The following is a 12,469-nucleotide window of genomic DNA, read 5'->3' as shown; positions in this document are numbered from 1 at the left end:
CTGAGTGTGTGTGTGTGTGTGTGTGTGTGTGTGTGTGTGTGAGTGTGTGAGCGTGCGCGTGTCCGGACTTTAAATGGCTTCAGGCTAGTTTCTCAGAAATTCAATCAAAATAACTTTCCTCAAACATTCCTATTATCACCACATTAATTGCTATTAGCCACCACTTGAGCAGTATTTTGCCTGAGGTGGTCCACTGTTGCACATGGCCCTACCGTGGGATATCTGTTCACACCGCATCTCTTACCTCATCACTCTGCGCCTAAGGTGACATCATCACTGTGAGCCTGTGACACATTAGCAGTAAAAATGACCTTGTTGTAGTGTAACTATATAAACGTATAAACTTGGTCCATCCTCTGGAATGCTTGTCTTTGAGGCTCTTTGACCAATAGGAGTGTTGTAGTAGTAGTGTAACAGTACTCCCCTGTGACCTCATCATATGGAATTTCAGTTCAGCCATCACTTGAAGCTTTTTTTGATTCCTCATTATTGGGGAAAAACACTATTATAGCCTTGATCAGCTCATGCTGATTAGTCCCTGTGTTTATGTGAGGGTGTGCTGTTGATCGACCCCTTGTTAATGGGATTGTGTGTGTGTGTGTGTGTGTGTGTGTGTGTGTGTGTGTGTGTGTGTGTGTGTGTGTGTGTGTGTGTGTGTGTGTGTGTGTGTGTGTGTGTGTAGGGGCTGCGTGCGGAGCTGAAGGACCAGGAGCCGATGGTGGTTGGGGCGTTGGAACAGGCCAGAGCTTTCCTGGCTGACCAGCCCATAGAGGGGCCCGAGGAACCACGCAAGACATCACAGCCCAAAACAGGTGACACTAACACACACACACACACACACACACACACAAGCTCTCTCTTTCTCTGACACTTAGACATAACACTGACATTTATCCCCATGTGTGTGTCCGTCCGTGCGTGCCACTGAAAACGCACACACGGACACACACAAAACACTTGTAAAACTCACACAGGAATATCCACATAACTGGTTAGACCCAGATGCATCCTGATCTCCCCACCCCCACCCCCACTGCCCTTAAAGAGCAGAGCTGGCTCACGGAGCAGACGTGTGGAATCTCTGTCTGCATGTCTGTCATGACGTGCTGATTGCACAGTGATTTCACATCAAAGGGACTGGGCTCTGAAATATGCCTTCATAGTAATGAAGTCATTATCTATGCTGATTGTGGGGTGTGCAGACAAGGCAGAGTGTTAACGTTTGCTTCCTCGCTGTCTGCATGTGTGTGTGTGTGTGGGTGAACTCACACTTCACACTTCATGCTGCAAATTGCATACACTGATGAAACAACCTTTGGTAACTGAGTCTGTCTGTCTGTGTGTGTGTGTGTGTGTGTGTGTTTGTGTGTTTGGAATCTTCACATCACAGTTTACATTGTGCTCACTGCTCAGAAACAGCAGGAGAGAAGTGAGTGTGAAATAGTGTGTGTGTGTGTGTGTGTGAGATGTTGGTGTTAATGGCTTCTGTCAGTATCGATAAAATCAATACTTTCACATCCACACACATACAGAGTCTCACACACACACACCAAGAGAGCACACATAAGGATGAAATGTTAATCGTACCAACCCTATTTTGGATAAAAGCACCAGTTAAATGAACAAATGTGAACAAATACACACTCCAAATCTCCTTCTCAACAGAGGTGCTGTTAACACTAGTGGATATGTAGGTCCTTTCACTCTGCTCACTGTCATGGTAAACAAGACTGTTACAAGAACAAGTCTGTGTGTGTGTGTGTGTGTGTGTGTGTGTGTGTGTGTGTGTGTGTGTGTGTGTGTGTGTGTGTGTCAGACAAGAACAAATGTGTGTGTGTGTGTGTCTGTGTGTGTGTCTGCGTGTGAGACCTGAACAAGTAACAGCTATGTATGTTTTGTGTGCAGCTATACTATATGTGCAGTATTAAATGTCTTTGTAATGGTTTTTGTGTGTGTGTGTGTCTGTGTCTGTGTCTGTGTCTGTCTGTGTGTGTGTCAGACCTGACTCCAGAGGAGCGTGCGGCCCTTCTGTCGCGCGCAGTGCGTAAGCAGAGCGGCGAGGTGTGTGACCGCTGGGAGCGTGTGTGTGCGGCCACGAGCCGGTGGCAGGGCCGCGTGGAGCGCGTCCTGGAGCGCATGCAGGAGCTGCAGAGTCGCATGGATGCGCTGGAGCTGCGACTGGCACACGCAGAGGACACCCGCGCAACATGGCAACCTGTAGGGGACCTGCTCATCGACGCGCTGCAGGATCACATACAACACACCACGGTTAGTGTAACACACACACACACACACACACACACACACACACACTCCCATGAACACAAGCAAGCAGCATGGCAACCTGTAGGGGACCTGCTCATAGAGACGGTGCAGGATCACATACACACACACACACACACACTCTCACACACACACACAGCTGTAAGCGTCCCAGTGGCGTGTGTCTGTGGAGCATCCTTAAGTGCTGTAGAGAGTGTAAACTGATGGCACCGACGGCACTCCCCTCAGAGGCTGGATCTCCTCTCAGAAGCTATCTTCACACAGTTTGGCATCGAATCTCCCAGGCCTGCGCTGTTGGTGGAATTGTGCTGTGTAATCTTCAGTCCTCCGCTTTGATATTTCAAACCCACTCGGTGAAGCCGTGAAGGAGCTGAAACTGTATTTCAACAAACATATTTTTATACAGCACTCTAGCTTATCTCTGTGTGTGTGTGTGTGTTGTGTTTTGTGTGTGTATGTGTTGTGTGTGTGTGTGTGTGTTGTGTGTGTGTTGTGTGTGCGTGTGCGTGTGCGTGTGTGTGTGTGTGTCAGGTGTTCCGTGAGGAGCTGGAGCCACTGCAACAGGAGGTGTGTACTCTGAATGACCTCAGCGCTCAGCTCACACCGCTGGACGTCCAGCTCTCGTCCACCACCACCCACCAGCTGGAGCAGCTGAACACACGCTGCGCCCTGTTACAGGTGTGTGTGTGTGTGTGTGTGTGTCTGTCTCTCCCCCACCACCTCCCAGCTGAAACTCAAGCTGCGCTCTCCTAAGTGTGTGTGTGTACATGTGTTTGCTAGTCTATCTAAGATACCACCGCTTAAACAAAAAGGCTATGTGTCTTCATATGTATGTGTGCATCTACTTCTTGGTGTGTGTCTGTTTGTGTGTGTGTGTGTGTGTGTGTGTTTTCTGTGATCTGCGGTGTTGGGGTTATCAAAGTTTTGGACTTCTGTACAAGAGAGGACAGAGGGAGAGATGAAAGGATGAGAAGAGGGGTGGAGAGAGGGAAGGAGAAGGGAGGAGAAGAGAGTGTGTGTATGATTTAGCTTTCCCTCTGACCTGTCCCGTCAGCCTTGCTTTGGCCTTGCTTAAGGTCTCTCTCTCTCTCTCTCTCTCTCTCTCTCTCTAACACATACACACACTGACACCCAAAGATGTGTTTAATCTTTGTGTGTCCCGGTAGCTGCACATGTCTATCTCCTGGGGTTTGTGTGTGTGTGTGTGTGTGTGTGTGTGTTGTTTGTTTGTCTATGTTATTCACCTTCTGCCTAGTCTTTGTATCTCTGACATTTTGTGTCCCTTCTGACTGACTCCACAATCTGTCTCTTTCATTCTCTTACCTCTGTGTTTGTATCTTTTATTCTCTCTCTCTCGCTCTCGCTCTCTCTCTCTCCCTCTCTCTCTCGCTTTATCTATCTATCTATCTATTTTTCTATCTATATCTCCTCTCTTTTTCTCACTGTCTCTCTCTCTCTCTCTTTCTGTCAGGTTGCTGTGGAGGAGAGGTTGAAGTTACTGCAGGAAGCTCACAGAGACTTTGGGCCTTCATCACAGCACTTCCTGTCAAGTAAGTCAGATAGACACGCTCAAACACCTACATACACACACACATGCATATTCACACACACACACACAGGCATACACACACATGCATATTCACATACACACGCACACACATACATATGTATGCATACACATGTATGCATACACACACACAGACACACATAAACGTGCATCCTCACAAATAAATGTACACACTCTCTTTACTGTCATTCACATACACACACATACACAATGAGATGGTCATATCACTCTGTGGTGAGCAGTTACTTTATTTATGGCCATAAAACAGAATGTGTGTGGGCCGTTACTGATTTATGTTTGTGTGTGTGTGTGTGTGTGTGCGTTGTGTGTGAATGTGTGCGTTCGCAGCTTCTGTGCAGCACCCGTGGCAAAGAGCAGTCTCACCAAATAAAGTTCCCTATTACATCAAGTAAGTACTACATTTCCTCTTTCTCTGTGTGTGTGTGTGTGTGTGTGTGTGTGTGTGTGTGTGTGTGTGTGTGGTTTATGTTTCTGTGAATCAATAATGCAGGTTGAACTGCAGCCACATGGGTGTTTAAATAATACATCCCTAAGCTAGATAGCAAACAGAAGCATGGAAAGGTGTGCATGAGTAGGAGGGTTTGTGTGTGTGTGTGTGTGTGTGTGTGTGTGTGTGTGTGTGTGTGTGTGTGTGTGTGTGTGTGTGTGTGTGTGCTCACAATGGTTTGATGGCTCAATTCAACATTTAGATTGGAACAATGTGCTTTCAGAAACATTTAAGCTGGAGAAATGTGATTGAGAGGGGGTGGGAGAGAAAGAGAGACAGAGCGGGGGGGAGATGGTGTGATTAAGAGAGCGAAAGAGATGGGAAGGTGTGAAAAAAAGAGAGAGAGAGAAGGGGAGAGAGCGAGTGAGTATGTCAGAAAGACGGGGGTGCTTTCTGGCACACCTGTGATTTGTTTTGGCCATGGAGGTTCAAGAAAATGAGAGATGAAAGGGAGAGAAAATCTCTTTCTCTGTGTGTGTGTGTGTGTGTGTGTGTGTGTGTGTGTGTGTGTGTGTGTGTGTGTGTGTGTGTGTGTGTGTGTGTGTGTGTGTGTGTGTGTGTGTGTGTGTGTGTGTGTGTGTGACTGCCCTTCAGCTGAACTTTTTTTTGACCACTGCCATATGGAGCCTGGAGACACACACACACACACACACACACACAGAGAGAGCTCGATCAAAGGCTGTCCTTTCTCCTTCATAATATGTCAAACCACATCTAACTGCATTATTGTAAAACACACACACACACACACACACACACACACACACACACACGCACATAAACGCTGCCACACAGGCAAATACAGGTTGCATTGACTCTACTGGAAGTCACACGGTGCCCTCATCATCTCACCCTCCCTTTCTCTCTTTATCTCTGATTCACCTTTTCTGTGTTCCCTCTAACCCTGTCTCTCTCTTTTCTCATCTCTCTGTTCCCTCTAACCCTGTCTCTCTCTTTTCTCATCTCTCTGTTCCCTCTAACCCTGTCTCTCTTTCCTCATCTGTCTGTTCCCTCTAACCCTGTCTCTCTCTTTCCTCATCTCTCTGTTCCTTTGCTGTGTTCACTCTAACCCTGTCTCTCTCTTTTCTCATCTCTCTGTTCCCTCTAACCCTGTCTCTCTCTTTCCTCATCTCTCTGTTCCTTTTCTGTGTTCCCTCTAACCCTGTCTCTCTTTTCTTATATCTCTGTTCCCTCTAACCCTGTCTCTCTCTTTCCTCATCTCTCTGTTCCTTTTCTGTGTTCCCTCTAACCCTGTCTCTCTTTTCTTATATCTCTGTTCCCTCTAACCCTGTCTCTCTCTTTTTCCTCATCTCTTTGTTCCTTTTGTGTTCCCTCTAACCTTGTCTCTCTCTTTCCTCATCTCTCTGTTCCTTTTTTTCTCTCTTTCTCTCTCGCACTCCACATTTCTACCCCTCCCTCTGACTCTTTCGCTCTCTATCCATCTCTCTGATTGTCACTCTGTCCCTCACCGTCTCTCCCTCTCTCAGTCCCTCTCCCCCTCTCTCTCTCTCTCTCTCTCTCTCTCTCTCTCTCTCTCTCTCTCTCTCTCCCTCTCTCTCCCTCTCTGTCTCTCATCACTCTGCGCTCTCTCATCTCAGTCTCTTTGTGGCTCATGAATCAGATTAAGTGTCGTTGGAGTCGCGTTGAGATGAAACGAGAAGACTGTTAAATGTGTTTGCTGGAGCGAGTGAGTGTGTCAAGTGGAGAGAGAGGGGGGGGGACAGAGAGAGAGAGAGAGAGAGAGCACTTTTCACTGTCACGCTGGCCTTCAAATAACATATTCTCTTGTCTGTTAGCAGAGGGAGAGAAAACTCTTTCTTTCACCAGACCCAAGTCCAAGATCATTTTCATTTCTAAAGGGTGTGTGTGTGTGTGTGTGTGTGTGTGTGTGTGTGTGTGTGTGTGTGTGTGTGTTTGTGTGTGAGCGAGGGAGAGAAAGAACACACTTTAAGGAGATTCTGTGTGAAACTAAAAGGAAATGTGTGTGTGTGTGTGTCGGCCTGTGAAAGTGGTAGGAAATCTGTGTGTGTGAAAGTGAGAGGAAATATATTTGTGTGTTAGTGAAAGTGAGACGAAATCCGTGTGTGTGTGTACTCAAGCGTATGCAAAGCCAGCCTGGCATCTTTATTCATGAAGATCCATCGAACTGAGTCTTTCCTGTCCTCCTGTGAGGTGCCAATAGAGAGATGGAGAGAAATAGAGGGGGACAGAGAGAGAGAGAGATGGAGAGAGTAAGAGGGAGATTTTATTTTATTTCTATTTACGGGAGGCGGCGGCTGTGACGGTGACAGTGTCTGCCATGGCTGCTGTGGGACCGGAGATCGAGAGCGGTAGCGGGTGTGTTAGCATGAGTGCTAGCTGACATCTGTAGTCTGTTGTCTTTCTCACCATCCCCTCCCTGTCTAAGCTGATCTGAGCTCCAATTACCCACACTGGAGCCTGCCTGCCAGCCAGCCAGCCACAGGGAACAGGGTGGAACGCGACGGAACCCACCTCTCCAGGGGGAAGAGAACGCGGAACCGCTCCGCTATAGAGGACAGGAGAGGAAGGAGTGGGTGATTGAGTGAGTGTGTGCGTGCGTGCGTGCGTGCGTGCGTGTGATAGATAAGGAAGAGAAAGGATGAGCACTCGGTTTCTCTTTTGGGACCACTGTGGTCATTTTACATTACACTCAGGCACACACACACACACACAGAGAGACATACACACAAACACACCTCCAGAATAGACCGTGAGATTGCTGTTGGACTGGCTAAATACAGTATAGTCTATTTCACTCTCCCTGGAGCGTGCATAATGTGATCCAGACATTGGATTCATGCGTGTGTCCATATATATATATGTGTGTGTGGGTGAGGTAGGTGTGTGTGTGTGTGCAGTCAGGAGATGTCTTTACTTTCTCAGTGTGGCTGTGAATTGAGGCCGTGGATTAGGAGACAGGCCATGCTGCTGGGATCTCACAGGCAGTGTAATCCTCTCTCTGTGGAGAGCAGTGTGTGTGTGTGTGTGTGTGTGTGTGTGTGTGTGTGTGTGTGTGTGTGTGTGTAAGCATGTGTGTATGTTCTTATGTTTGTGTTGCATTGGGTCTCTGAAATGTGCGTGCGTGCGTTTCATAGGGCTCCTTTGGGTTTTAGATGACAGGATTCGAGTTTTTCTCTTCATTTTCCAGTAATTCTAGACCCAACTTGAGAGACCAACTATATCTTTTGCTAGCTCATTCACTTGTTTTGAAGCCAGAGCTGGCAACAAATGATGATAAATAGAGTGTGATAAAGTTTTGTGAGTTAAGTAACACAGCTAGCTCAGCACTATATTAAATCCATTCTGATGAGCAAACAGAAATAAGCTCTTTATAAAACAGCTAGCTTGGCGCTAATTTTAAATGTAAACAAAATCCCATGGACGTGCTAACAGAAGCTAGCCTGGCCATGGTGGTAGTTCGGTGAACAAGTAGAGTTTACACAGACTGCTGGGTGGGACATGAGGAGAAAGTGAACCCCCTGGACTAAATTAGGCCCAGTGGCTGCAAGAAGCTTGGACATGCATGATATCATGCCCTCCCAATACACAGAGAGATGAAGTCAACATATGCCACAATGAGATCTGCCATATGTTCCAATTTGAGAGAGATTCTGTGTGGTAAGCGCTTTTTGGAGCCAGAGCTTGTGGAGCAGAACCGAATATCGGTCAGATTTGGCCCAGAACCGATCCATATTTGGTCAAATTTTCATCCATTTTTTAGTTCCTCTCAGGTGCTTCCCTTTTGAGATGATCTTATGCTGTCCTTGCTTCTTACAGTCACTGCTCTGTGTCCTCCTGACCATGGCGTGGAGGTCAGTCACTGCTCTGTGTCCTGACCATGGCGTGGAGGTCAGAGGTCACTGCTCTGTGTCCTGACCATGGGGTCAGATGGAACCAATCAGCAACAGTCTGTGTCGGTAGCCCCACCCAGAGTTCCCGTTTAGTTCCTGTTGGTCTCTGAAGCAGGAACCAATAAAATCGTGCTGCTTTTGTGTTTTGTGGCAAATCAAAGTTTCACTTTTGTTCCCATGGGTGTAATGCTTAAGCAGGATCCAAACAACAGACTAAATTATGTTTTTTATAAACAAAGTTCGGGATTAGCCCATAGGCAGCTGTCACTCACCCCACTTCCGCTTTCTAGGAGACTTAAACCCTCCCTACCTGTCCACTACGTCACGCACTCTGGCGTAGCCAAGTATCCCACCTCTTCTCCATTCTCCTTCATTTCACTAATAGCTCTAAATCACATTCCCCTTATCCATAGTGGGTGTCAGCACACACACATAACACACACACAACACACACACATACACACACACACACATACACACAACCAGTGTTGTATAGTAACGAAGTAGAATTTTTTTTGGATATCTGTACTTTACTTTACTACTTATATTTCTGTTTACTTTTACTTTTACTTCGCTACATTTTGCAAAGAAAACTGATACTTTTACTCCGATACATTTCCCCTGAAACCTTCGTTACTCGTTAGAAAATCAAATCATCTTTAGAAAAAAAAATAATCATGAGAGTGACGAGACCAACGTCGGGGACTGTGGTAGAACACAGACTACAAGCAGGTTTGGCGAATCAGTGGTCCTAGCGCACGTTAATGCGCTATTGACCGTTCGCAAAAGCCCCGTCCTCTTAGTTACTGTTGCTACGTCTTTTAAACTCGTTGGTGTCAATCTACAGTACAGTAACGTAGCAGTGTGGAGCAAAATAGCTGCTAGTAACATTATTGTTCAAGGGAAGTGTGTGCATGTTGCTGAAAGTATTTCACAGTCACTGTACCGATAACTTGCTTGTAAAACTGATGATCCTGATGTAATGCTATGGCTTTGTATCAGATCGCCAGGTTATTGCTCTCAGGTTGTGCCTTATGCATGCCTTGGGATACTCAGGAGCCCATTCACAAAATGTTACAAAGATTAAAATTTTAAAAAATTCATAATGGCTTTTTGGGACATTTTGTTTGAAGATGAACAAAATATTTTTCAGTTTCAAGTAATGACTGGGTTGTTACTTTCGGTGCTGCTTTAGTATTGCCATATTGTGTTAAAATTGTGTTCAAATAAGGCCCAGTTTATAAGTATGCTCATTAGTAAACTTAATAAACGGAATAAACTTCAAAATTCTGACCCTTTGCTTTTTTATTAACAGCATTTACTTGTACTTTTACTTTCAATACTTAAGTACATTTAATATCAGAAAATTACTTTTGATACTTAAGTACAGTAAAGATCAGATACTTTAAGGCTTTTACTCAAGTAGTATTCTAAAAGGTTACTTTTACTTGAGTCATTTTCCAGTAAGGTATCTTTACTTTTACTCAAGTATGGCTTTTGGGTACTTTATACACCACTACATACACACACACAACACAAAACACACACACACACACACACACACACACACACACAGTGTGTCTGCTATAGGCATCCCAGGCCCACAACCAGCTGCCAAGCCAAACATGCTTATTATCAGTGCTCTAAATTAAGCTTTCTGATGGGCAAACTACTGAATTTAGTACTTTGTTCTTGAACTGATGGCTTATGCCAAAAACAGTTCCAGTTCTCAGAACAAAAAGCTGTGTGTGTTTGTGTGTGTGTGTTTAGTGGGGAAAAGGCTCTAAGACCTCTGAGGGTCCACAGCAGCGGGAATGTTCCAGAACGTATGACGTGCTCTGATGTGAGCAGGCATCCCTTCTGAGGGCTTGATGAATAATGATGAACACCTGCTGTGTGTATGTGTGTCTCAGTGCGTATGTTGGTGGGCTTATGTTAGTTTGTGTGTGTGTGTGTGTGTGTGTGTGTGTGTGTGTTAGAGAGTTTATACTCTCCCCCATGAGTTCTATCAGCAGACGGCTGTCAGCCTTTTCTTATCTTTTGTTGTGCTCAGCTCAACATTATGCCAGACTCATGAAGAAACAAACACACACACACACCACCAAAGAGCATCAGTGGGTTGTGTTATGTTGTGTGGGCTGTCTGTGTGTGTGTGTGTGTCTGGTAGATGAGATTGTTTTTTTTTGTTGCTAGTTCTGCTGCGGCCCACACCAAGTGTGGGCAGTTATGATGGTGCTGAAATGGGACTAAGATGAGAATTTGTGGTGTAATTATGTGACTAAATACGATGATACCTGTGGATGGTGTGTGCGTGTGTTTGTTTGTGTATGTAGTGTCTCTGTGAGTCACTGAAGTCTTTAAATAGCTTGATTTCATTATTTTTGTGCTCGATGAGTCACACTTATCTTTTACAAACACACACAGTCATAGACCCTGAAAATGCATAAGGTTCAACAAAAAGTCTCTCTCTCTCTCTCTCTCTCTCTCTCTCTCTCTCACACACACACACACACACACACACACACACACACACACACACACACACACACACACACACACACACACACACACTGTGATGTCTTTTTTATCTGTATCTTGTGTGCAGTCACCAGACGCAGTCCACCTGTTGGGACCACCCCAAGATGACTGAGCTTTACAATTCACTCGGTATGAACCTGCACACACACACACAAATACACACACACACACACACACACACACACACACACACACACACACACACACATACATTATTATCACATTATAATGTACCCTCATATGCTTCTGAAGCACACTAAGAATAAAATACACTGACATCACCCACTCACACAACACACACTCAAGCAGACACACTCGGGCACACACTTGCACGGACACACAAGCTCATACATTGAATCATATGGAGGTATTATTGTGGCAGAATTATTTACAAGTGTGAGTGTAGAGTTTTGTAACTGTATCTCAGTCCATGTGTGCGTAATCAGATGAGTAACATAATCTCTAAATGTGTACTGAGCTTTGTGAATGTGCACAGGAATCTGCAAATGTGTACAGTAATACAGTTTTCTGACTGTCTCCCTTGCTGTCTCTGTGTGTGTGTGTGTGTATGTGTGTGTGTGTCTGCAGCGGACCTGAATACCGTGAGATTCTCTGCCTATAGAACTGCCATGAAGATCCGTCGACTGCAGAAAGCCCTTTGCTGTAAGTTGTGTGTGTTTGCGTGTGTGCGTGTGAGCTTGAAAGATTTATTGTTGGATTTGTGTGTGTGCGCTGCCGATTGCCCTCTGTTTTATGGAAGTGTGTGTGTGTGTGTGTGTGTGTGTGTGTGTGTGTTTGTGTGTGAGGTGTCAGTTAAAGGTCAGTTGGCGTGACACAGGTGTGAGCCATCATCTGCATCATCTAAATCACCGCACGCACACACACACACACACATATACACTTATCTCTGTGTGTTATATAGGTGTCCCAGAGGATCACGCTAATTGCTGTAGATAATTAAGCAGGTGTCAGAGTCATTAAACACTCTGCAACCTGTGTAGAGAGAGAGAGAGAGAGAGAGAGAGAGAGAGAGATGTTTTTGCTGCTTTAGGAGTTCATCCCTTTCATTAATTTACCAGAGAAAGGTAAAAGTGTTTTGAGGGAATGAATGAGAGAAAGACCGCGTGGCTAAAGGAGGAAGAACAGAGAGAGAGAGAGAGAGAGTGAGAAAACACAGAAGTATTAAAAGAAATATTAAAACAAACTGAAGCTGAACTGATACCATTGCTCCAGTTGTTGAGAGAGCTGTATGAGAGAGTTGTGTGTGGGTGAGGGGCGTACTGAATAATAGGATAGTGTTTATCAAAATGTGTGGGTTCATTCAACAGTTTTAATGAAGTGTGTTTGTGTTTACGTGTGTCTGTCTGTCTGTCTGTCTGTCTGTCTGTCTGTCTGTGTGTGTGTGTGTGTGTGTGTGTGTGTAGATCAGAGTTTTGCATATTCTCATTAGATGGAGCCTCTCGTCAGACTAATTAGAGTGGAGAATCAAAGCAAACAGGAGCAGAGGCCTGCTATCAATTAACCCAGCACACACTCATACTGTGTGTGTGTCTGTCTGTGTGTGTGTGTGTGTGTGTGTGTGTGTGTGTTTGCTAGCCTCTCAAGTTGCGTGAGTGTGTGTCTGTAGGTGTGTTTGTTAGCTTGTCTCAATTTATGTGTGAGTGAGAGTTGACTTGTCTCAGTTTGTGTCTGTGTGTGTGT

The 12,469-nt window shown here is 45.4% G+C and overlaps 1 protein-coding gene across 4 annotated transcripts in view; it reads left to right on the top strand.

Annotated features, from left to right (window-relative positions):
- Positions 1-12,469, top strand: part of utrn (utrophin) — a 149,767-nt gene that overhangs the window by 114,252 nt on the left and 23,046 nt on the right. For all 4 annotated transcript variants that reach the window (XM_031581994.2, XM_031581992.2, XM_031581993.2 and 1 more), the window contains 7 exons: positions 683-812; positions 2,000-2,268; positions 2,815-2,961; positions 3,755-3,833; positions 4,199-4,259; positions 10,836-10,897; positions 11,357-11,431. In XM_031581994.2, the coding sequence (XP_031437854.1) occupies positions 683-812; positions 2,000-2,268; positions 2,815-2,961; positions 3,755-3,833; positions 4,199-4,259; positions 10,836-10,897; positions 11,357-11,431 (823 nt within the window). The remainder of the gene's footprint in view (positions 1-682; positions 813-1,999; positions 2,269-2,814; positions 2,962-3,754; positions 3,834-4,198; positions 4,260-10,835; positions 10,898-11,356; positions 11,432-12,469) is intronic.

Source organism: Clupea harengus, chromosome 15 (genome assembly GCF_900700415.2).
Source record: "Clupea harengus chromosome 15, Ch_v2.0.2, whole genome shotgun sequence".
In the NCBI taxonomy this organism is placed as follows: domain Eukaryota; kingdom Metazoa; phylum Chordata; class Actinopteri; order Clupeiformes; family Clupeidae; genus Clupea; species Clupea harengus.
This window is presented reverse-complemented; position numbering and strand designations above follow the sequence as displayed.